The sequence below is a fragment of the Ramularia collo-cygni genome, assembly GCF_900074925.1.
Source record: "Ramularia collo-cygni strain URUG2 genome assembly, contig: RCC_scaffold08, whole genome shotgun sequence".
In the NCBI taxonomy this organism is placed as follows: Eukaryota; Fungi; Ascomycota; class Dothideomycetes; order Mycosphaerellales; family Mycosphaerellaceae; genus Ramularia; species Ramularia collo-cygni.
The window spans coordinates 1,128,281-1,151,932 of NW_019716262.1; the positions used below are offsets into that span (position 1 = coordinate 1,128,281).

Genomic DNA, 23,652 nt, shown 5'->3' on the forward strand with positions numbered 1-23,652 from the left:
TCCATTTCGCATGCTGTATGATCAAATTATTGAAATCATAAATCATCTCGAATGATCACATATCTATCGCAGTGGTAGAATGGAAATGAAGTACCAGCCGATTTCATGACATCGTCGAGCTCCTCTTTCCTTACTTATAGCGAAGAGGGGGAGGGAGGGAGGGAGAGGGTTGATTTTAATGCCTTTTGCAAGGAAAATGGGATTCCTCACTGCTAGGATTTCTTAGCGGTTATGAGCTGCGTGGAAAGAAGAAAAGGAGGKTAATTGGATTTGTTGGCGTTGTTGTTGTTGTGGTTTATGGGTTTTTGAGGGCTTGGGCATCTTGAGAGGCTGGGGATTTTCGTCTCCTCTTATGGGATGGATATGCAGATGTAACAATTTTGAGGATATTGGTATTTGGGCTTCTTTTTTAGGAGTAGGATTTCTTGTGGGGAGAGAAATTGGGCGCGTGGGAAGAGGTTGTGGATGTTGTGGGAATGRTTTACTTCTGATTTTGGGGGGATGTATATGTACCGAAGAATTAGCAAAGGGGCAGTCATAATTTCGTACGCTGCTGCTGTCTACAACACCTCTTTTTTTCAGCTGCGCGACAAGACATCTGGCACCTCGTGCAAATCGCCAAGGAACTTCACAAGATCAAAAAGACGGCGAACGTGCCACTTGTCATCAACGGTCGTGTTGATGTAGATTTCGCGGGCCAAGATGACTTAGATCTGAGAACGGCGGGAAAGATTCTGGGCCATGGAGCCATTATTGGTGTGGTAGGGTAGAGTGTGGCATAGACATGGAGAAAGGCTTCACACACCTGTTCTTCTAATATTGCTTGCCATGAAATCAGGAGAAGCTTTTGTCTAATTGAGAATCCCTGGATTCCGACTCGCTCATAGAGATACATTTCTTTCCGGAAATCTATTCTTGATAGTCACGAGGCATATCGAAAGTATCCAAGCGGTTTTCAGAGGTACAATATCCAGGAACCAAACGGAGAGGAATTTCCCATACCACATTAAATTTCACATGCATGGTAAGGTGCTGCGATCCATTGGACTTGTAGAAGTCTACGTTGCTCCATGCCGTTCCTCTCGGTGCGAATTTTTCTTTATATACTGAGTCTCGTCGCTCATTTCACATTTCATCTTTTGATATTTACTCACTACTACTACTTTACTACAATACTCTCACCACTACCAATCACAGACAACACTTCCAAGATGCACTTCATCAACATCGCTAGCATGGCCCTCGCCCTCGCTGGCTCCACCTACGGTGCTGCCATGTCCCAAGACCACGTAATCTTCGTCCTGGTATGATAACAATCTCACATAGAGTCCTCCCTAATCATTCATACTCATGTGCTAACAATATATCCAGCCCGGCGGTGAATTCCCAACTAGAGCCGGGATCCATCCACCTACTTCAGTCGCCGTCACCACCGAGAGCCCCCTCGCGATGTCTCTCAAGGCGTCGTTCTTTCCACCTCCAGCTTCGGTCATTGACTTTGAAAAAGTCGCCACATCATCCACTCCAACGACCTTCGATACTGTCGTCGTCACTACTACGACTGTGGCTGCTTCTACCATCACGGGGGATGCCATGGGCTCCACTACTACGACTTCGCCTCCTATCACCAACAGGGCCGTTGGGGTCTACTCGACTGTCGTGGTCACCGAGGTTATCCACAACACTATCATGCACACCGTCACCGCTTCCACTTTTGAGGATGCACTTGTCGCTCGACAGGTGGGCGTAAAGACTGCCTTCGCAACCGTAACCGCCACCGCTCCGGCTCTTTCAACTTTGACCCCATTCACGACTCTCTCTGTTACCGCCACCGCTACTGCTACCCCCGAGCAATCCGATGCTGGTGTGCTTACTGTCCTCACAACCGTCACCGCCACCGCCCCGGCTCTTCATACTATCACTCCCGCCGCTTCTATCAAGCGGGAGGAATCTAGCATGTTTACCATCACTGAGACTGTCGATGCTCCTAAGGAATCTAGCATGTTTACCATCACTGAGACTGTCGATGCTCCTCCCGCAATGACTGCGCGGCAGTGAAGCTTTCGAGAGTCGCTCGCTGAGACTAGGCGCTCTCTCTGCCGTACTCGAGGACCAGGGAGTCCTGTATCGGGTTAGATGGCTCTGGAATCAAACATTCCGCGAGAGCCTTGGACTGGGAAATTCGTGCTTGAATTTTCTTCGCAAAAGGAGTTTTTCATTTTTGGGGGAAATTATGCTGAGAGGAGATCTGGGTGGGGTCTTGATAGTTTAGCTTGATTATCTAGATCTTAGGCTTGGTATTCTTCTACCACTGAATTACGGAACTGAGTGAGTATACGTGTTATTAGGGAGTGATTTTGAAGTCTTGGCGTAAAACTTTGTCGTTGTGGATGTGAGTTTTATGTCGCCATCATTTATAATCAGACTTTGCTGTTGTAGATTTATCTGACGGGTCTCTTGAGGTGTCCTTTAAGTCGATGGTGGATTGAGAGATTGAGTGAAATAAGTTGTTAGTGAGTGATTTTGGGTCTTGGCGGACTAATCCTATCTTTATAGAAGTGAGGTTTGTTGGGCCGATCTGTCCATGTATTTTCACTATTACTTTCATYAAGACTTTACTATTGTGGAAGTAGTTGGAAGGGTCTCTTAATCTTTGTTACGTCGTGAGTATAGTTTTAGGAATAAGCCTCAGCTCCTATTCAAGATGATTTGTGATTAATTCTCAGCCTTGCGTTATAGAAAGAATCCCCTTCCGCAGCTCTTACTCGGCGCTGATCACGTCAGCCCACAACGAATTTCACCTTTGTTTTTTGTTGTGGACAAGTACGGCCCAAAGATGAAGTTCGAGAATTTTCGTAACCTTTCCCCCTTTTTGGACCCTTTACCACTGGAAGCCTAGATCAATACGTATAACGAATCCCGCTGGATTAGGGAGACTTTCATTGGATGGACTTGCATTTTTCCTTGTTACTGGTGTTTTCTGCTGTATGTTTTGTTTTGGATTGTCTCTGATGTTCAATTCACTGACTCGATCAATTCGTCCATCGTGCGCTTCTCCGCTGTTACTCTGTTTCTCAATGGTAACCGTATGKCGCGAGTATTAGGGGTGATTGAGGCAGACTCCACGACGAGAGCTGAAGCCGTTGTGGAAGAATCGCTAATGAGATTGTACGGCGTAGCTCGTGTAGTATCGCTTCAACTCTAGCTGCCGGAGTTTGGTCTCTACCGTCTTCTAAACGATGGGACTTCGGGTCTTTCCATAACTGTAGAGGGGACCAAGGGTGAGGTGTCTAGGATATTGGGCTTGTTCATTGTGCTGTAATGAGCAAAGAGGGTATGCTAAGTCTACTATGGTGATCACAGGAAAATCTGTAAGTGAGAGGGTTTCTATTGATCTCTGCTGGAGTGCTAAAGGTAGAATAGATGTAATGGAACGAGAAGAGCTCGGAGAATGCTCGGTTGTTGGATTGTGGCCAGTCTCTACCAGATTGTCAAAGATAGACTAGACGGCTCTTCGTGGCTTGGAAAAAGAATGTTTTAGGGAGGATGACGATTGGATGTCACTGGACTGTCAAGAACTTGGAAGGAATTTGAGATGCAACTAATCTTGTTGCGAAAACTTTCAGCGCTCTAGGACATGAACGTGTCAGAGTATCTGCTGGTTCATTGATCTACATTGCCCAATATTCATTACTCTGCCCTTCTCATCTCCCTTGAACTGCAGCCTACACACCTCTCACTCCATGCACTTTCTTATTCCACAAAGAGCAAAACAGATCCTGCATGCAATACGTGTACACTCTCTCCTCAACCAGTCAAATTTGCGAAGTTTCCATGGGAGGCTATGAAATCCCCTCACGAGAAACACAGTCCCAATTCGGCAGTTCCGCCCCAGAACACTTTATCTTGAGGGGTTCCCAATCTCCAATGCTCTTTTCTTTCTTTCCTCTTCTCTTCACCTCAAACACCACCAGAAGATGAGGCTTCACCCGACCATCGCCATCGGCGCTCTCCTTTTCGGGGGAGTAGCCAATGCCGCCCCTGTGCTGCCAAGCGCACCCAACGCTACCAACTCCACGGCCGAGGTCTCGCGTCCATCGTCGAGACTCGCTGATGTGGTCCGCCAGTACATGGTAGATCGTACATTCATTCTTCCAGCTTTCGAGAAGGATGAAACACTCCCTGACAAAATCCCGACAATCGCCGGCCCCCCTAATCTTCGCAATACTGAGGGTGAATACCCCACTCCCGCGACTGAGACTCCCGAGAATACTCCTGCGATCTCTCGAAAGAGTCTGCAATCCGATACCAAGGCTCCGACCAATAAACAGCGTCAAGCTTTCGAGCGAGCCTTTCATTCAGCTAAGAAGACTCGTCACTCTCTGGAGAAGATATTGGAACACAAGAATAAAGGTCACCCACTGGATGGCCCTGAGGATGCTCGTTTGCAAGTAAGTAACCTAGCATATCCCTGCAGTGTTGAAAGCGCGTCCTACGGCGAGTTCCTCGGGCTTTCTGTTCAGAGAGAGTGGAACTCTGCTAATGAAGAGAGCCTGAATCCGTCGAAGATAACTAGAAGTCGCTGCGCTTGCGCTAGAGACATCGCTAACCATCCCCCAGATGGCTCTCTTACTCAATGACCAGCTCATCGACGTCCTATGGTCGAAATCGATGCCCACACCTCCTGATCCATCCCCGAAACCGCGAGATAAGCATGGCAAAATCATCGAAGGTCTTGTCAACACGAGACCTTCAATTCCAATCCTGACGGAAATCCCATCCCCAGTCCCCACAGCAGTCCCAACTCCAGTGCGCAATTCGGTCATCGAACCTGGCCCCTGGGTGCGTCCAACCATCGGATCCGACCCCTTCCCATCCGACGTCCCACCACCCGCTGGCATGGAAGCTGCAACTTACGTCGAAGAAGTCTCTGTCCCCACGAAGACGATAGAAAAGAGAGAGGCGCCACTGCCGGACGACCTCGATTCTGGAGTGCACGCTCAAATCGACGAGTGCAGAAATGAGTTCAAAGAACTGACCGGACATGAWGTGCGTTTCCCACCCAACGCGCCTTGGCGGCCAAAGACGACGAATATGGTTCCCGCCCCTGAGCACATTCTTGGGGATTGCAAAATACAGTTGATGAGAGCGCAGAATAAGCAGGATGAGAATGGTGACCAACCTCATGAAAAGCCCCAGTTCCCTCCTGTTTTTGTCAAGAGGCGTGATCTGCAAGACCCAAAGGTTTGCGATCACCCGCTGTACCACTGCTTGGAAGAAGACYGGGATAGTGATGATTGGGAGAGTGATTCGTCTGCGCTTGCCACAGCCGCTTCTTCTTCTTCGCCTGCATCCTCTCCCGCAACTGCAACCAACGTTCCGCTTCTTGAACACTCCAAGAGGAGTCAAGTGTTGGATGACCCTATTGAGTCTCTTGAGAAGTGCGAGCAAGAAGTCAAAGCGTTGAATGCGACCGACACCAATCTGATCCTTCCACGGGAATTCGACCATGTTAATCCAATTACGAAATGCACCATAGCACGGGATTTGGCCAAAGCCCGGAATGGCAATGGTCCTGAACTTCCTAGTTGGATCCACTTGTGGAGCAATGGAGCAGCCAGATGTTCTGGGCTGGACCGCGAATCTTGGATATCCTGCCAGACGACCGAAATGCGGCAGAATTGGATGGAAATTCTAGTCAATAATGGGATCGTCGAGCCTTCTGGCTCTAAATTAAAGAAGAGGCAAGTCGTGGAGACGCCTGTTCTCGATGGACCTTCGGACTTTACGACGACGACCACATCTTCCTCTCCGCCCACGAGCATGGTGTCTTCTAGCAACATGTCCACGGTCATCGCATCACCAACGGTCACCGGATCATCTTCAAGCACTTCTTCGGCTGTTGCAACACCCACTGAAGAGCCAAAATTGCCCACTCGTATCGAAGTAGACGCTGCGAAATACCACACCAATTGGCTGACCCTGGATGAAGAGAGCGCCCTCCCAGCCTCCGTAAAGCAACTCCGCAGAGCGAAGCGGAATTATCTAAATTTGGTGGAGCCGTTCAACCATGACATTGCTAGACTGGGATACCGGCGTTGCTGGCATTGTCTTCACACCCCTTTAACAGAGTCTGAGCGAGCCACTTTGGTGAGCAAGGTTCTCGAGCAGGAGAAAAATTGATCATGGCGAAGGCGTTGGTTGATCTCCTCCTCATACTTGTGCCGGAGGATATGAGGATTGAGAAGATGAATCTTGAGCCGAAGAATGGAACGTCTGCCAACGCCACCTCTACTGTCAATCCCAGCACCACCATGGGAATTCCTGGCGTTACGACCACTGCGATGAGCACTGAGCCCGCCTCTTCCACTGTCACTCCTACTCAGCAGTCCCCGGGCTCTACGGTTACTTCTACCGGTATCAGCACTGCTTCGGCTACTCCGACCCCTCTCTCGATCTAAGGTGTGAGACACTCTTCTGATTGGTTTTCTCGGACTTGTTAGAGCTGAGGCAGAGAGTCGTGAGGCTGACTGTGCTTTGTTCTTTGCTTGTTGGGAGAAGATCAAGGGAATCTGAGGGATGGAGAATCGCGTTTGGGATTATGGCACATGTGTGATTTGACAGCTTCTGTTGTAGTCTGCCTTTTGTCTTTAATACACTGATATTGGAGGAAGGCTACCTACATCTTTTGAACTGGGTCATCGTCTCACCGAGGTCATCATTCAATATGAGTAATCGAAGTCATATGGTTGGCCATGGTGATGTATCGGGAAGAGATGAAGTCGGCGGTCCCTTTGAAATGCAGCGAGCTAGCCGACGTCACCAATCAATATTTGACGGCCCCAATCAAATCAACCGTACAGCTCTACCTACCACTTCCAAGCTCCAGCTCACCCGCAACTCGACCACTTCCCACCATTCCCCGGACCCCAGCACGAATAATGAATGGCGCACTCGACCTCCCCCTCGCAATATCTCCTCCCCACATCCCTCAAACTCCGCAACTTGCAATCCAYTTCCCTCCGTAATCTCCGTCTGGCCTCTTCCAGCAACCCCTCCACCTCAACATCCTCCAGCACCAGCACCACCGCCGACGACGACGCCCTCCCACAAACTCTACACTCCCCGGCAAAACTGTTGGCCTTGAATGAAGAACACACGATCAATCATGCCCGCAGCCACTCGGATCTCCGCGGACATGTCGAAAAGGAAGCGGGCAAGAGCAGGCCTCAGGTGAGGAGATTGCGGAGGAGAAGTACAATCGACTGGGCCAATGCTACGCCGCAGACACGACAGAGGAAATGGGAAGCGGCAATGGGGGAGAGGATGGGTGATGTCTTTTTCAGTTTGCATATGGGTGGGATTGAAGGTATGCTTGGATATCCGAGGGATGTTGGATGTTGTGGACTGATGTTAAGATGGTAGTACCGGTATATGTGTCGGRAATGGTGGAGCAGACGATGAATCCCACGTTTGGAAGTATTGATTGGGCCGGGTGTGGCGCGGGGATTTTACGAGGGGAGGAGGTGTTGGTCAAGGTTTGGGGCAAAGGGAAGGAGGGTTGGGCCTTGGTTGTGACGATGGAGGTGGATTTGAGGAGGTTGGTGTATGTGGGGAAGAATGTGAGTGAGAATGGTGGAGGTTTTGTCGTGTTGTTGATGACTGACGGTGAGAATTGTTCAGCTGGCGAATATGACCCGCTCCCTCCCATCCAATGCTCTGCTTTTCCATCTTCCGGATGGTGTCTACACTACACCCAGCTCTCCGTTTGCTCCRATCCCACCACGGAGAACTAAACCTCCTCCCTCCGCCAGGAATATCAAATGCACATCCACTTTTGATGCCCTTCTTCGCCTTCAGAAACTCACCGATACCATTCAGGATGCCCTCGAGACACGGAATAAAATTGCCCAGGATCTGGAACATCTCCTTCTAGCCAACAAGCAGTCTCTTGAGGAACAGGATGAACTCTCCGAGACCAATGACCGCCTCAAAACCATCGAATACGCCAAATCTACAGTCTCGAAGCAACTCGCCAAAGTCCGAGCTCAACAAGCCGAGAAACGCGCCTCTCTTGCCAAACGAAGAGAACTCATGACATCCTCTCTTGCATCTCGAAAGTCTCTCCTCAAAGAAATGACCGACACGAAACCCACTTTCCCCTCCCTCCGTGATCAACACCAGAAATGCACCGGAGAGATCCAATCCCAACGCCGACGCATCTGCGAAGACCTACAAGTCTGCTATCCCATCACTTCAACCCCCAACAAACCTCTTGCATTCCGCATCAGAGGTCTTCAACTCCCACACACCGAAGAACTGGATTCCCTCCCACCTGAAGAAGTAGCCGCTGCCTTGGGCCACGTCGCGCATGTGTTGCAACTACTATCCTTCTACTTCCGACATCCCCTCCCTTATCCCATCACCCCTCGAGGAAGCACCTCCACCATCTACGACGGCATCAGCCTCCTCTCCACCTCGGCACACAGCAAAACCAAAGGAGGAGACGTCCGCACCTACCCGCTCTTCTCCAAAAGCGTCCCTCGTTTCCGCTTCGAATACGCCGTATTCTTACTTGGCTGGAATCTCAAAGTCTTCCTGGAAGAAGGCTGGGGTGTGCGCGTGGAGGATCCGAGAGAGGCATTGGGGAATCTTAAGCTAGGGTTTGTGTTGGGGACGGAAGGGGAAGGGGAGGTGGTTGGGAGGAAAGTTGGAGGGATTAGAGGTTTGGGGAGGAGAAGGGGGAGTCGGGAGAGTGTGAGAAGTGCGGGGAGTGCGGGTGGCAAGGTGGCGAATGGGAGGGTCAAGGGTGCGAGGGAGCGGTTGAGGGAGATATCCAGGGTTGATGGCGTGGTGGTTTGATGTATATGTGTATTGAAATGGGACATATGGGGTATTGTACTATTGTATTGTACGTTGAAGTTGAAACTTGATGTCAAGGACTAGATCAACGACGAAGATATGGGTGGGCATGATCACGTCGTCACAACTAATGAGTCAAGCAACAAGGAAAAGAAAAGTGAGACTATGCTTGTCGAGCCAGCGACACAAATACTCGTTTTGAAGACTTTGAATTTGCTCGCTGACAGTTAAATCACTCTAATCCMATACCTGCGATGCGATGCGATGCGATGCAATGCAATGCAATGCGACCAGATCAAACCACGCTAATCCTACCAAAACCTCAACGCGATCCAATCGCACATTCCATTCCTTGATCACCTCAAGGTAGTCTAGGTTTACTGCTCAACGGTAAGGGCGGAGGAACAATGGCAGCACTATTCGAAGAAGATCCTTCTCCTGCTCCTCCTCCTCCTGCCGCTCCACCTGGACTTCCCGGTCCAGCGAGACCGATTTTCTTCTTTGGTGGAGGGGGAGGAGGAGGTTTCTTCTGCGCTACTGCTGACGCTGGTGGTGGTCGCGCTATATTCCCCGTTTCTTGTCTTTGTTGTTGTGGTGTTACAGAGTGCGGAGTAGAAGTATCGGTATGATTACTTCCCAATCGAGAGAAACGAGACTGGAGTTCGGAGAGTTGTGTTCCACTCCTCGTCGCTGTCGTCTGCTGTACGGATGCAGGTCCTGGATTATTAGAAGAAGAAGCTCCTCCAATCCCCAGCCCGGGAACGGAAACTCCCGCTTGACTTAATCTCCCCGCGGCGAATTGATTAATGGCGCCCGAATTCTGTGAATAAGTCTTCACAGCCGCTTGCTGCACGGCGGGGTTATTCAAAACTTCTTGTTGTGCGGGTGTGGCGCCTACATGTTGTCCGAGTTTCTGCGCGGCGAAATTGTTAATGGAGCTGGAATGTTTGGTGTAGGAGTTCTGAGCGAGGGAGTTGAGGGCGGGTTGGCGGAGGGCTTCTTGGTAGGCTGGTGGTGGAGCTGGGGTGTGTTCGTCCGGGTATTCGTTTTGTCGAGGTGGGAGGAGGGGTGGTGGTGGGCCTGTGGCTGTTCTTCGGGGGGGAATGGCGGGGGATTGTTGGGAGGTTCGGGATGGGAGGGCGGGACTTGCTCCTCGAGGGGGTAGAGCGGGACTTGCTCCTCTTGCTGGTAGTGCGGGACCTGATGCTGTAGTTCTTGCTGGGAGAGCGGGACTTGTTCTTCTCACTACAGATCCTACTCCAGTATTGGCTTCGTCTTGAAGATTTGGACGTCTTACAGGCGGAGGCGGGAGATGGTCAGTCCGTAGACCAGATGTATCTTTGAGATATCCCACTTCCTTCCTCTTTTCCCTCTCCAATTCCTCTTGCTCTAATCTTTCCCGCTCTTCGGCTGCTTTTCTCGCTGCATACCCAGGCTCGACAGCCGGCGCCCCCAAGCCACCTGTAGGTCCCTCATTCCTTCTCACCGCCACCATCGCCGTGGAACTTCCTGCCCCTCCTCCTCCTCCTCCATTCCCAATCAACCCTTGCCCACCACCCCCAACCGCACCCCCACCCGCAGCCACATGTTTCGGCGGCGGCGCAAAACTCGCCGGATCCCTCAAACTCGCCAACGGTCTTGATTGGTGATTCAAAGCACTCTCGCGATGATTCAAACTTGCGGTATCTCTTCCTGTGGCCTTGCCTTTGGCGTCGGAGAGTTTGGAGCGCACGCCTAGACCTGTTATGCTGGATTTCTTTTCTGTCGACGAGGAGTAGGAAGTGGAGGAGGAGGAGGAGCCGGGTTTCCAGCCATTTTTGGAAATGTTTTTCAGGGAGTCCATGGGCGAGGTTGGTGTTTGGAGGGGAATGAGGGGTGTATGCGACGTGAGATGTGAGATTGAGGAGATCGACGGTGACGTATGCCAAGATATCTGCGGGCGCYGGGAGTTTCACATGAAGACTACTTTCACTTCCCATTTTTGATCGACATCAGATATGGAGATGTTTGTTATGTCCTGTTTTCAAATCCGATCTAATTCGATGTGAATGTATTGTAAGCGAATAACGACCTTCGGGCTGCCAACCGCATTTCTGCTACGTCCGATGCATTAATTCCTTCTAAGGTTCTTAGACGCTCTTTTCTTACGTATTCGTAAGGGACTTTAGAGCTATTAACATAAGGAGATCGCATCGATTCAAGACAAAACTTGCTCTCTATATAGATAGCGTCCCTAAAGCTACTAGAGCCCTTACGATGCTAGAAAAGGATACGGAGGTGGATAGTAGCGGTAAATGACAGCAATTGTCCAATGATAGAACTCCGTTTGTCTCGGGGCGCTTCGGCTCGAAGCGGCGTAGTGCCCATCTCATCCTATCGGGAAGCTTAGCCGGGCACTTCACGTCTCATCTGCTTCATCCGTTACCTTCTCATGGCCTCGCTTTTCGGCTTCTTTCTTGCATTGCTATAACATTCCCTATTATGGGCGTTATCGAACTGCTTCGCGGACCTATCACGTTATCGGCCGCGAGAGAAAAGAGTTACGATGTGATCCATGCCTCCCAGTACCCCCGACAAAAGCATGCCTTTTACGAGGAGCTACAAGGGCAGCGCAATACCATCCGTGCCGTGGTCGCGCATCACTTGGGCGTCGCTACCGAACAGTGCGAAGTCTCCCCGCAGGAATACTGGCGACACGGATCTTTCAAGCTTTGCGTGCCCATTAGCGTTTCCGCGCATGACCCCTCCCTGCCGAAGTCTGTCATGGTCCGACTTCCGCTTCCATACCGCGTCGGAGAAGCAAAGCGTCCAGGCAACGCTGACGAAAAGCTGAGGGGCGAGGCAGCCGCTTATGCATGGATACAGCAATTCTGCCCTTCGGTGCCCATTCCCCAGCTATATGGTTTCGGCTTGTCCACCGGCCAACGGGTATGGCATCCCGCTATTGCCTACACCAAAGTAGTTGCTAAGCGTGTTCAATGTAGTTCACTAATCTCAAATGCCTTCCCTGGTGGTCTCGCTGGCTCCAGCGAGCTCGTCGTTTGGTTCTTACGTTGCTCGGCCGTCCCCTACCCTCCCGCTATGCATGCCACAACGCCAGCTATATCCCATTTCTGCGAACTGGCTATTTGATTATTGAGACCATTGTCGGCGGTGAGATGCTCTCAGATACTTGGAAGGACAAACATGACGATGTACGATTGCAAAATAATCTCTACCGGGGTCTCGCCTGCACACTACTTTCCCTCACTCGCATTCCACTTCCACGCATTGGAGCCTTCCGACTTGACGATAACGGCTACTTGCATCTGGACAATCGGCCACTAAGCATGGAGTTCGTTATGCAAGAGAATGAGGGCATCCCACTCGAAGTTCCGCGGAATGCCACCCTTTCTACCGTGGACGATTTCATCTTGCAGCAATTGGCAGCACTGGACACGCGTATGATCCATCAGCCGAATGCTGTAGAAAATTACAGTGATGGATGGTTTCAGATGGCCGGTCTAGCTGCAGCAAGGGCCGCCTTTCCACATATGTTCTGCCCGGAACTTCGCTCGGGACCTTTTGCTTTCAGTCTCACGGATCTCCATCCAAGCAATATCATCGTGGATGACGACTGGAACATTGTGAGCATTATCGACTTGGAATTCTCCTGCGCGTGGCCTATCGAATTCCAACAGCCTCCATACTGGCTGGGAGGGCAATTGATCGATGAGGTAGATCGAGAGACCTTTGGTCCTGAGCATGAGCAGTTCGTTGAAGTGCTGGAGGAACAAGAGCGGCTTTTAGGCCGTAGTGAAGCCAACTCTCTGTCTTCTATTATGCGGCAAGCATGGGCAAGCGGCAGCTTTTGGGCCACTCTCGCAATCAAGGATCCAATCAGCTTTACGACCATCTTTTACGACCGCATAGTGCCTTATCATCTCTCGTACATCGCCGAGGAGATTCAGACGACTGACTACAAGTTTCTGGCGAGTCTCTGACGACCCACTGATACCGAATTTGTGGAGAGAAAACTTCGGGAGCGAGAGCGATACTTGGAAGAGTTGCATGCACTATTCGGGAAAGAATACGCCCTGAAGACGATTTTGACTGACAACATTGGCCCTACCTAGTAAACGATGAATTTGTTAGGCATCTAGGTTTCCACTCTCCGCCGTCTCATCAACCAGGCCCAAGGGGTAAAATTCCGAAGAAGTCCTCACCGAACGACTCCAAGACCGAGAGCCTTACAATTTCTTTCCGATGTAATCCATCCAGAATCCGCGCAAGAAGGCCATTACTTTGGCTGGAGTTCAAATAACGTACTGCGATAAGTCACACTCGCCGAGCGCTTCTGTGTTGTATACTAAGGTAGATCTACAGGAGATGAATAACAGGCCTTAGAGGGATGGCATTGATGATAGACCGACCGCGCTGACACGAGGAGTGTTTCAATCGGTCAGGTCGCTTGATGGAAATAGCTCGAGACATTGGCAACTTGTAGGAATTGAAGTATGCGACGGGATTGGTGGAAGTCCGGCCCTCCTTCCGACCGTCCCGGAAGACAAGAGGGTTGAAAAGTCTGGGCCTGGGAATGACCGTTCACTTCGTTGGACGACATGGCGGTTACGATTGCTGTTACCTGTGTCGCTACTCTTGCCTTCAACTCCAACCCTAAGCACAATCATCGTAATCATTATCAAACGACATGAACCCCATCACCATTCCCCAATCAGCTCTGGGCATTTCGTCCTTTGACAGCCGGCTATAAGCATAATACACCTCCTCCGTCTGACTTGTTGCAATCTCGTTGAACTCAAGATAGAAGAATGGGGGTAACTTCTCGGGATCATCCAAAGTAGCAGCAGCATTGGCTACTGATGCTTCGATTACAGACCTTAGAATGGCACACCTCGCGGAATCGCAAAAAGGCGGATCAAAATTTGATCGTTCTGGTAGCACTCCGGCCACGTGCGTTGTGGAAATTCCACTTCAAGAAAGCCTTTGAAAAGTTGGTAGATTTGATCCAATCGAGGACTCGCAGCCTGATCAATGCTAACAGCAAAGAACGGCGGTGATCTTTCGGGCTCCATGTCATCAGGCGTGGTAGCTCTGGAAGCGCCAGTCACACAAGTGCGAATCTCAAGGCTCGAGAAGAGAGGTGGCGCTATGCTGTGGTTCAAATCATGCCACTTCTTGTAGAACGCTTTAGTGAAAGAAGGGAACTTGACTTTGCCTTGCTCGTCACAATATTGCTTGTAATCTTCCGAGTCATCGAAATGGTGACAGATACGGCCATCGATAGGGCTTTCGTACGGAGGCTGGTAGTACGGCATGTGGATTACGTGCGCCTTGGGACGGTAGTCGGGGGCTTGAGTGAGAGTTTCTTCAGTCGGCGGAACCGTGACCGAAGCCTTGGATGCAGAAGTCATGGCAGGGTTTGATGATGGGTTGTTCTTGCCTGGTGGCGCATTTTCATCCCCTCGGAGGTGGGCTGGGTTGGCCATCGGTGTTTGGTGAGTGGGATGAGAAGGAGTGAAGTTGATGATTGGGATGACAGGAAGCAAAGTGAAGTTTTTGCTCGGTGGCTGGATGGGCTTTTGTGAGGCGGATGAGTGAGATGATAGTGAAGAAAAGGTCGAAGTCTCGAGAGGCCGGTGTTGGGCAGATGATGAATCGAAACTCTAAAGTTTGACGAAGTTTGAGGACAGCGAGCAGACAAACTTCCCGGAGGCTCCCGCAAAAGGAAGCTCGGAACGATTCAAATTTAGCTATCAAACCATGATTTCGCTATCGTCAACCAGGATTTGACCCAGTGGATGAACATGAGTTCGATAGGAACAATCTTTCCATAAGGTTAGGCAATGGAAGCTTCGGGATAATCCATGTCTAGATATCAAGCAATGATGGGTGGAGGAGATCGATGGGGACGTATGCCAAGAGATTTGCTGGGGTGGGGGTGTCACATGAAGATGTTGAGGATGGATGAAGGACAAGAATAAGGTTCATGATCATCTCAAAATAATCCCTGTGTATCTCATCCATTTTCCAATTTACCTCCAATGCCAAGGAAGCATAACGCGCCAATAACACAAAAAGCGGAAACGTGACGTAACGGAACGTGTCGGATCATCGGCATGCAAAATCACAAAAGTAATTGTCCATCATCGAGCTATTCACTACATGGCATCTTGGCGGCGCACATGATCGGAGAAATCGTTGAATTCCTGGTGGTGATGCTCTTCCACCTCCCAAGAAGGCATCATCCTCTCCTCTATATTTTGAACTCGCTCATCACCGATGTTAGGCGAAGCAGAGTTCAGGCTACCTCTCCCTCGCCTTATCGATCGCGAACGGCGCGGAGGTTGGCCAAGGTACAAGGACCCATAGTCTTGTTTGGTTTGAGAGGACATAATTACAGAAGTGAATTCGCCGTCGAACTTCAAATCGCTCTTCTAGTACAGCATACCAATATCCCCACCGTAGTCCCTGCGCAGAAATCTCAAAATTATCCTCCCATCCTGATACAATTCCGGAAATTCCTCTCTCGGGACCTCCGCTTCGAGAAATCTTCTCAGCGCATGATAGCCATCCGTCAGTTGCTGCCCCACGACCTTCTTCTGCACCTCAAACACAAACATCGGCGGCGATACCTCCGGATTTTCCGGATCGAATACTTTTGCCATCGCGGTGATGCATGTCTCAATGCGAAGACTCACGTGTAGTGGAGGTGTCATGGATGAGGTGACTGTCAACATTCTCTGGAGGAAGTCGGAGTTCTTGGTGCTGAAGAACTTCTTTCCAATTGGATGCTTGCTCTGGCTATGGAAGTACCAGTGGAATTCGCCGGAGGTGTCGAAGTGCATGGGAAAGCGACCATCGATCGGAGACTCGTATGGTGGGTGGTTGGAGGGCAAGCTGATTGTGCGGATGATGTTCGATGAAGTTGGTTTGCCGCTCACTTCCGCATCAGTCGGAGCACTGGAGCTGGGACGTGATTTCGACATTACTCCTGTAGCTTGAGGTTGGGAATGCTGTCGATTTCGTGGAAACCAGTGTTGTGCTTTACTTGTGGCTTGAAGAAATGATGTATGATTGTGAAGAAAGGTTTGAGGCGTGATGCTCTTATGTGATTGGAGAAAAGAGTGAATGTCGCTGCCTCCTTCTCAGACGCTTCGTGATTTTCCTATATGGGTGTGACTTCCGTAGCTGCGGTGTTCCTACCTTGTCTATACGTAAGGTAGGTACGTACGGTTTAGGGTCTTTGTAATAAGAAGCAACGGGCGGCAATCCAAGGTTCTGAGAAGGAAGTAGGAATGTTGAGGATGGTTTTTCGAACTCCAAGTAGAGTAAAGTTACTGCTGCTACGAACAGAGTTCTCGAATTGTGGCACTGAGTGGCTTTAAGTACCAATCATGCGTGTGGAGTTACTAATGGATGACAATGTGAATGAGACATCTCGGTATCAAATTGATTCATACAGTACGTTAAGAAGTCTGAAAGCTTGGCGGACCATCACCAAAATCCATGTTGTTGCATACCACATGACTTCTTGAATTGTTGATKGGATGTGTTCATTGTTGGCTCATATGAAAGGTGTGATTGCTGACTTCAATTCATGTGTACTCAATACCTAGTGTACCATCCCCTTGCTGCAATAAGCACATAGATGGAAAGCTACACGAAGTTCAAACGCGCCAAGCATCCAGACTTTCTGACAAGTACTGTAGATGCAAACCCCGATAAGTATGTTCTTCTCGCCACTGCTTCTTCTCGCTATTGAGCGAGAGACCTCTTACGGCCGATCAAAAACCGCCCTTCAATTGAGAGCTCATCAGGCTTCGTCTCTCTATTTCCTCCTTCCTCCCAACGTTCAACCGATTGGCCACCTGAGCACTTGGAGAGGAAGATTCTGGGCTTCTTCTCACCTTCCCAAGCGGCGTTTTCTCCTTACCCCCGTGACAATGCTCTCGTACTTCTTGATGCTAAGCTCACAGCTACTGTCCATCCGAGAAAGCATATAACTCGTCTTCGTCTTCCAGGAAAAAGCGAATGATGAGCTGGCCCGCGGGAGTGGGATAGCAATTCGGATAGTCACTCTTTGGAAATTTTGTTCGAGAAGGTCCTCCAAACCATCGTACAACTCTGACCACCTGTGACTGTCTGATGCATACATGTAGACTGCGAACAGTGGGGGCGATGGCTTAGGCTTCTCCGGTGGAGTTGCCGCACGAGTCATGGAGGTGATGCAGGTGTAGAGTCTGACATCAATAGGTCTCAGGCGCGGCGTGGGACGAAGTCGTAGATCGTTCATCTTACCACGAATAGTGTATGTGCCAAACTTTCGTCCATCGTTCCGATCGACCGTATCTCTGTAGCTGAGAAACCCGACCGACGAGTCAAAGTGATAGGGATAGCGGCCGTCGATGGGATCTTCGTAGTCAGGGTGGTACCACGGCATCTTGGCGACGTATTCGATTGGAGCGACCAGTGGATCCACCGGGGATGGTTCAGGGTTGCATCGCCGCGGAGTTGAGTTGCGAGCGTGGCATATCGGTGTCTGCAGCAGGCAAGCCCATGGTGGTGATGATTTCGAGTGGAGGCGCTCTACTGCCTCCCGATGGGGCGTTGTCGTCTACTCTGCGCTCCGACATGCTGAAGGTATGGAGGGCTGGAAGTTGGCGTCTTGGAGGTCTCTTGATCAGCAGTGTCAGCCTGGGAAGTAGACACAGAGTCATTTCGCGTCATTCAAATTTCATTGCAAACTATCAGATCTATCTCCAAGGTGCACGGCCAGGCAGCTCTGTCATTCCAGAGTGACGCTCCCCATCTCCCGAACATGACGCTCTTCCAACTCCTCAAATAACTATGCTACCAACGCCCATACTCACCACAAAATCATCATTTTGATCTGTTGGGCAAGTCTCGCAATCCCCTTGCCTGCTTGACCCTCTCCGACACTTGTACACCAGGGGAGTCGTCAAAACCTGTGGTGGCGACTGGTCTCTTTCTCAGAGGTGTTCCTTGAGAAACTTTGACCTTCGCCTCAAAAGCCGAGATGGCCTTTTGCCAGGTCTTGTTCAAGCTCTGTCTTGGCACCTGTACTGTCTGCTCAGTTCCTTCGGGCTTGACGTGATACCAGAGCTCTCCGTCGCGGTGATGGCCACATGAAAGGACATGCCCGYCAGTTCCATCCTCCCACGCCTGTCCCGGGACAGCATTTGCTGTCGCTCGTGCTAGAGCAGCGTTAATCACAGTCTCCGAAATCGTTGGAATGTCGTCAAGATGACCCATGTGCAGTTTCAGGCTGTAGCCAGWCTTCTTGAGTTCCATCTCGATGACTTGAATGGGCAGGACGTAGTTTCTGGTGATGTCGTTTTTACGCCCACCCATGACGATCCCAACCAGCGCGCCGTCGCTCACATCCATGATTGCACCTCCTGAATCTCCCTCGCGAGAGAAAAATGCACCTGGCTCAAATGGTGAAGCACAACATTCGTAGGAGCCGTCAAAGGCTTTCACGTCTCCATTGTACCGCTCCCTGACTATTCCAACCTTCGCATAGGTAATGTCGGTCGATCTGCCAGCCTTCACGATGACTGTTTCAGGCTTCAATGGCTTGACGGATGTGAGAGAGCGATGGCATCGGGCAGTGTCGGCAACTGCAGGGTGCCACAGCGGGAATTTGGCTTCTGGAAATTGATTCTTGCAATTGGGATACACGCTCGGGTCCATCTTGATGAGAGCCCAGTCAGAGATAATGGTATCACGACCTGGCTGTTTATCGAACCCTTCAAGCTGTCCCGTGATAGCAACTTGGTGGCGGCCTCCCGCCAAGAAGACAGTCCCAATGCGTCGCTCAGCAACTTCCTCGTACTTGATCTTCTCGTCTTTCAGGTATTGCTGCTTCATCATTTCGCGAGTGTAGAACGCCTGTTTGATCTCTAGATTCTTATCGTCGAGAAGACCCTCAAATTGATCCCGGCCCGGCTTGTACTGAATTGCTTTAGGGGCAAGCCGCTTTATCTCCTCATGCATCTGCTCTCGCCGATGGAGCTGTGAGAAGTAGGTATTCTCGCGATCCCGTCGGCTCAGACATGCCATCACGATCGGGGCGTCGATCCCTGCATGAAACTCTTCGAACGTGTTTTGCACGACATGTGTGCAGGTCATACCGAAGATCTGAGGATTTTCATTCTCATCAAGCACAAAAGTTCCAGTGCGGTCATCTACTAGATAGACGAAGCATCCCATTGTCCCAACTACATTCTGTCCACGCTGACCGTACACTGAAAGAGAGGCGCCAAACAAATTCTCGTCTGGTGGAAAGAATTCGCGGTAAGGCTCGGCGAAGATCTTGGACTGAATGGCGCCGGGGACTCTGTCGTGTTGATACTCCCTTTCGATAGTTGGTGGCAGGGCCTTGGACGGCTCTGGTGGAGTAAGGAGCTGTTGTCCGAGCGACATTTTGGCTTTTCCTTGCGCAAAAGGCATGTCTCCATAGCTGGCCATGAAGCGGATGATCAACTCGCCGTTTTTCGGATAGCACTCGGGATACTTTGCGCGAGGAAATTCTGTCTCAAGTAGGTCTTTGAAAGCATCATAGACTTCGCACATATCGCGACCTTCGGTAGTTCCAAAATCGATACAGAAGAGTGGTGGCGACTCTTCGGGATCGCGGTTCGCGGCAGCAGWAGCACGAGCAGCAGAGGTTACGCAAGTGCAAAGTTCCAGACCTGCAGAGACTGGTGGCTCTAGCGAATCCATCATGCGTACCATCTTCTGAATGAATTCGCGTGAGAACATGCCCTTGGGGTCGGCTTCGTATTCTTGCGGGCGAAATTTCTTCATCTCGGCGGATGTGTCGAAGTGGAGGCAGTATCGCCCGTCGATGGGATTTTCGTACGGTGGGTGGTAGAAAGGAATCTTTGAGGTGTAGAGCGTTGCGTGAGTTTCGTTGTGGGTGACTTCTCCCAAAACAAAAGAGGCGGCAGTCGGGCTGAAAGGCGAATTTGATCCATCTGGGACTCGCAATGATGACGAGCCAGTTTGAATGTTCTTGACAGGAGACTTTTTGCGTGGTGGGGCGTTCTCATCGCCGCGTGGAAATTTGGGCGTTGCCATTTTGGGAATGAGATGAGTGGATAGAGAATCTGGGGACAGCTGAAGGGTGGTTAAATACTGCGTAGGGCATACGCAAATTAAGTTTGAGGACACAAAAGATTCGCAGGCAAACTTCTCACACGTTTTCCCTCAAAGAGTTCTAGGAAAAGCTGTGTCAATGAAGATTCGAGCAAATAAATTACAAGTGACTGCATCAACGGGAATGCACTGGGCAATGAACCAAACGAGGTGAATGCAATAGCAAGAGAACATCCACAGTTCTGGGACAAACTGTTTTCATCTGGGACCTTCCCCTGACATCTTCCAGCAAATAAAGTTGGCGCTCTCGTTTTCTTTCTTTGGTTTGCCAGGTGTTCAGTACTCTCAAAGTCTCGAACGAGAAAAATAGAAAGTGCCAAGCTTTCATGTGCCTCCGACTAACTCCGCAATACTGTATGCAGAAATAGGCATAAACGCCGCGAGCGTCTCCGTGCTCTACGTCTATTCTGTCGATACCCATCGCACTACGCCGCAGAGTCATGTGGGTTGTTGTTATATCACGCACGCTACTATCGTTCAAATCCGTGAAGGTAGGTCCCAATCCTAGGCTTCGGAGCAATAGGCCTCAGCTTCGGTCTAGGAAGCTAACTCTCCCTCGAACAAACCGAGCCCGTCCTCCCTCAAATCCATCGAACTAGGTTGTACTTTATGGGGCACAGCCGTCGTCTCCCAAGCAGGCGTCAATGAAAAGCTCTTGGGAGATTCCATCCGAAAGCACCATATCTGAGACAAGATCTTCGTTGGTCCGAACTACGCGGATTTTCGTGCTTTGAACGTGGTGTTGTCGCGAATTTGACAGAGCATATCAAAAAGTATGTTGAAAAAGCTATAAGAAGGTCGAGGTTGGCTTCTGGTCTTTTTCATCTACATCATATTACTCCAAACAATCCTGCTTTGATGTTTTGTCATGGGGTTCCTCGGTTCACGTGTCTCTCACGCTCTCCGAATGCTCGACCAAGCTACCTCCTTCTCATGCGCGCCTTCCGAGACTTGCGCCTGCCTATATCTACATTCGTAGGGCAGGCAGGATGCCAAAACTCGACCAATCATCTCGAAAATCTTTGCTACGAGTTAAAGAGGTCCAGATGGGAAAACTTTCCAAACTCGGGATCTTGAGGGTGGGCCAAGAATCTGGCTGCTCTATCATCGAGAGCCAATCTTCTGCTCCGCCGCAATTCTGACAGCATAAAGATTTGTCGGGTGCAATGAAACAAATCCGTTTGCAAGAGAGCGTCACAAAGTGTGTCGACACGGGGCCACAGGCCTTTACGACTATGAACCGTGATACAAATTCGCTGGGAAATGACCGGAATTGAGGCTGTGTGGCAAGCCGCAGAGCTGTCGACACAAGAGAATGATCAAGAAGACCGCGCCTTCAACTGCCCTCTCCGTTGAATCACGGGGCACTCTGCTAGTAATAAAGGCTCTAGTAGCTCTAGAGTTATTGTTTCTGCGGAGAGCAAGACCTAAAGACGTCTTAAAGAAGACTAGAAGTGTTCCATCCCGACGAATAATCCTCATATCGACAGCTCTGGCAAGCCGTGCTCCTCAAGCTGAAAGCTTGAAGACTGGGCGGCCGGTGTTCCCTTTCGACAAAGCCCACGATATCTCGCAGCAATACCTAGCGGCAAAGAAGATAAAGGTATCCCGGTAGTGACTATCTACAAAGGCAGCTCGGCTGTAATTCGCGGGCGAAGCGGTGTAGAGGTTACTCCCTCTTTATGTCGAATTCTGTTTAGTGGCCAGGGCGTAATTCACTTCCACTCGCGGGGTGTGCAAAATATAAATGTATTTCCGGTCAGCTTCTACGCAGAAGGATTTGTTTGTGTTAGCCATCTCCTTTTCGAGAGACAATCCCAGACATAACCCTAACCCTGACCCTAATCCCCTAATTCTCGGCCGCCTAAAGCCGAGCCGTCTCACCTTTCCAACGTACGTCACTCACAACCTCCATGTACCATTTTCCCAATTACAACAATGGAACCTCCTCCCATAAGCGCACTGTTTCTCGTCACATTCGACCAAAGAGTAGGGTATGTAAGTCACCCTTCTATTCCCCGCCAGGACCACCACAATTCCTAACAATATATCCCTCAATACAGCTACACCATCACCTGGAAACGTTCCCTCCCTGACCTCGACCTCAATGGCGCCGAGTACAAATCCCTTCCCTCGGGCCTGCATGCCGTCCAGGAAGATCTGATCTACTACCGCCATGGCAACTTCTCCGGCGCAAGCGTATTCCTCCGCGGAGAAGCCGATGCCGAACATCGCAATGCCAATTTCGTGGCTGTGGGCGTTCTGGTGCCGCTGAGTGGAGCTTTGGGAAGGGTCTGGGAGCACGCGGAGGAATTGAGAGGATTGGCAAAGGGGATAATGAGGAGTGCGGAAGATACCAAGGAATTGGAGGCTTTTTGGGAGAAGAAGAAGGTGGCAGGTGATGTGTCTGGGGATGGCAAGAAAAGGAAGAGAGGAGGGTCGGAAGCTACTCTACCTGCGTTTGACTTGAGCAATGCATGGACGAAAGAACATCCGGCTTTGGCGGTGCCCGATGTGATGGATCTCTTCGGACCGCTGTTATTCCCACTACAAAGAGCTGTGCTGGCGAGGAAGAGGGTACTGTTCCTGGGGAGTGCGCCAGTGAGGAGAAATGCGCTGGCTGTGTGGCTTGCTTCTGTCTTGGGGAATGTATCGCGGGAGGTCGAAGGAGGTCTTGATGCAGGCTTGCTGAAGACAATGCCGCTGTTTAGCGTCGGGATACATGACATCTCCACTCTGCCGGGTCAAGAAGACGGAAATGGCTGGTTGGCGTGCACGACGGACGATATCCTGGGCGAGAAGAAGGGTTTGTGGGATGTTCTAGTGCGCCTTCCGTCACACACATCTCCGAACAGAACATGGCCAAAACTAGAGACATCGGATGGGAGGATCATCAAGGCTTCCCAGCGGGACTCGAGGAGATGGAAGCTTCTACGAGGAGAACTCCGAAGACTGCGAATCCAGATGTGTAGGAGTTACTCTGACGACATCGCGGTGGAGAGCGTGGACGTAAACGAGGATGACCAAAGACCTTTGCTGGAACGACGGACGACCAGTGACGGTATCGATGGATTGAACTTGCAGGATCGGGACGATGACGATGAAGCCGTGGCAGCTCCTACGTGGACAGCAGTTGCATACCGTGGTTTCATGTGGTKGGCTTCTGCTGGAGAGGCAAGTGCGTGGGAGGAAGATGAAGCAAAGGCTGACGAAGAGCTGTTGTTCGATCTACCTGATATGGGCGTATTGTCTCCCACAGCTGAAAGAAAATCTGCAGCTGAGAGTGAGGCTGAGTATGCTCGTGCTACGGCTACGGTATTGGTTGCCTACTTCCGCCGTGTCACGGAGAGGATACTTGGCGTCATGTCGAATATCGTGGAGGAAGCGGACGATGATGCGGAGGAGGGCATTTCGAATGATGAAGTTGAGATCACCGGAGATGATCTCCGGCAAATGGGACTTGATCGATGGAGTGATGCTGATAGGGCATTCTTCGTGCAGGAAATGATGACAACGTGGTTTGCGAAGAAGGCAGTAGTCACTGACGAGGGACTGACTCTCTGCGGTGTAAGACTGTGTTGAAATCAATTGACGGAGCATGGCTTT

General features: G+C 50.5%; 9 protein-coding genes; 5 read left to right on the forward strand and 4 right to left on the reverse strand.

Moving 5' to 3' along the window:
* Positions 1–1,211: 1,211 nt before the first annotated feature.
* RCC_05966 (uncharacterized protein) lies at positions 1,212–2,058 on the forward strand (the record flags this gene model as incomplete). XM_023771230.1 has 2 exons in its annotated part: positions 1,212–1,304; positions 1,372–2,058. 2 exons carry the CDS (start codon positions 1,212–1,214, stop codon positions 2,056–2,058), a joined length of 780 nt encoding a protein of 259 aa, XP_023626998.1.
* A 1,919-nt stretch (positions 2,059–3,977) lies between these two features.
* RCC_05967 (uncharacterized protein) lies at positions 3,978–6,461 on the forward strand (the record flags this gene model as incomplete). XM_023771231.1 has 3 exons in its annotated part: positions 3,978–4,451; positions 4,621–6,012; positions 6,195–6,461. The coding sequence occupies 3 exons, from the start codon at positions 3,978–3,980 to the stop codon at positions 6,459–6,461; spliced, it is 2,133 nt and encodes a 710-aa protein (XP_023626999.1).
* Positions 6,462–6,945: 484 nt separating this feature from the next.
* On the forward strand, positions 6,946–8,862 carry RCC_05968 (uncharacterized protein; the record flags this gene model as incomplete). XM_023771232.1 has 3 exons in its annotated part: positions 6,946–7,369; positions 7,426–7,622; positions 7,684–8,862. 3 exons carry the CDS (start codon positions 6,946–6,948, stop codon positions 8,860–8,862), a joined length of 1,800 nt encoding a protein of 599 aa, XP_023627000.1.
* A 361-nt stretch (positions 8,863–9,223) lies between these two features.
* RCC_05969 (uncharacterized protein) lies at positions 9,224–10,705 on the reverse strand (the record flags this gene model as incomplete). Its single annotated transcript, XM_023771233.1, has 1 exon — positions 9,224–10,705. The coding sequence occupies one exon, from the start codon at positions 10,703–10,705 to the stop codon at positions 9,224–9,226; it is 1,482 nt and encodes a 493-aa protein (XP_023627001.1).
* Positions 10,706–11,343: 638 nt separating this feature from the next.
* RCC_05970 (uncharacterized protein) lies at positions 11,344–12,845 on the forward strand (the record flags this gene model as incomplete). XM_023771234.1 has 2 exons in its annotated part: positions 11,344–11,790; positions 11,847–12,845. 2 exons carry the CDS (start codon positions 11,344–11,346, stop codon positions 12,843–12,845), a joined length of 1,446 nt encoding a protein of 481 aa, XP_023627002.1.
* An 897-nt stretch (positions 12,846–13,742) lies between these two features.
* On the reverse strand, positions 13,743–14,351 carry RCC_05971 (uncharacterized protein; the record flags this gene model as incomplete). The annotated part of the gene is made up of 1 exon (XM_023771235.1): positions 13,743–14,351. One exon carries the CDS (start codon positions 14,349–14,351, stop codon positions 13,743–13,745), a length of 609 nt encoding a protein of 202 aa, XP_023627003.1.
* Positions 14,352–15,299: 948 nt separating this feature from the next.
* RCC_05972 (uncharacterized protein) lies at positions 15,300–15,851 on the reverse strand (the record flags this gene model as incomplete). Its single annotated transcript, XM_023771236.1, has 1 exon — positions 15,300–15,851. The coding sequence occupies one exon, from the start codon at positions 15,849–15,851 to the stop codon at positions 15,300–15,302; it is 552 nt and encodes a 183-aa protein (XP_023627004.1).
* A 1,894-nt stretch (positions 15,852–17,745) lies between these two features.
* Positions 17,746–19,968, reverse strand: RCC_05973 (uncharacterized protein; the record flags this gene model as incomplete). The annotated part of the gene is made up of 1 exon (XM_023771237.1): positions 17,746–19,968. One exon carries the CDS (start codon positions 19,966–19,968, stop codon positions 17,746–17,748), a length of 2,223 nt encoding a protein of 740 aa, XP_023627005.1.
* Positions 19,969–21,984: 2,016 nt separating this feature from the next.
* Positions 21,985–23,628, forward strand: RCC_05974 (uncharacterized protein; the record flags this gene model as incomplete). XM_023771238.1 has 2 exons in its annotated part: positions 21,985–22,040; positions 22,110–23,628. The coding sequence occupies 2 exons, from the start codon at positions 21,985–21,987 to the stop codon at positions 23,626–23,628; spliced, it is 1,575 nt and encodes a 524-aa protein (XP_023627006.1).
* Positions 23,629–23,652: the final 24 nt, after the last annotated feature.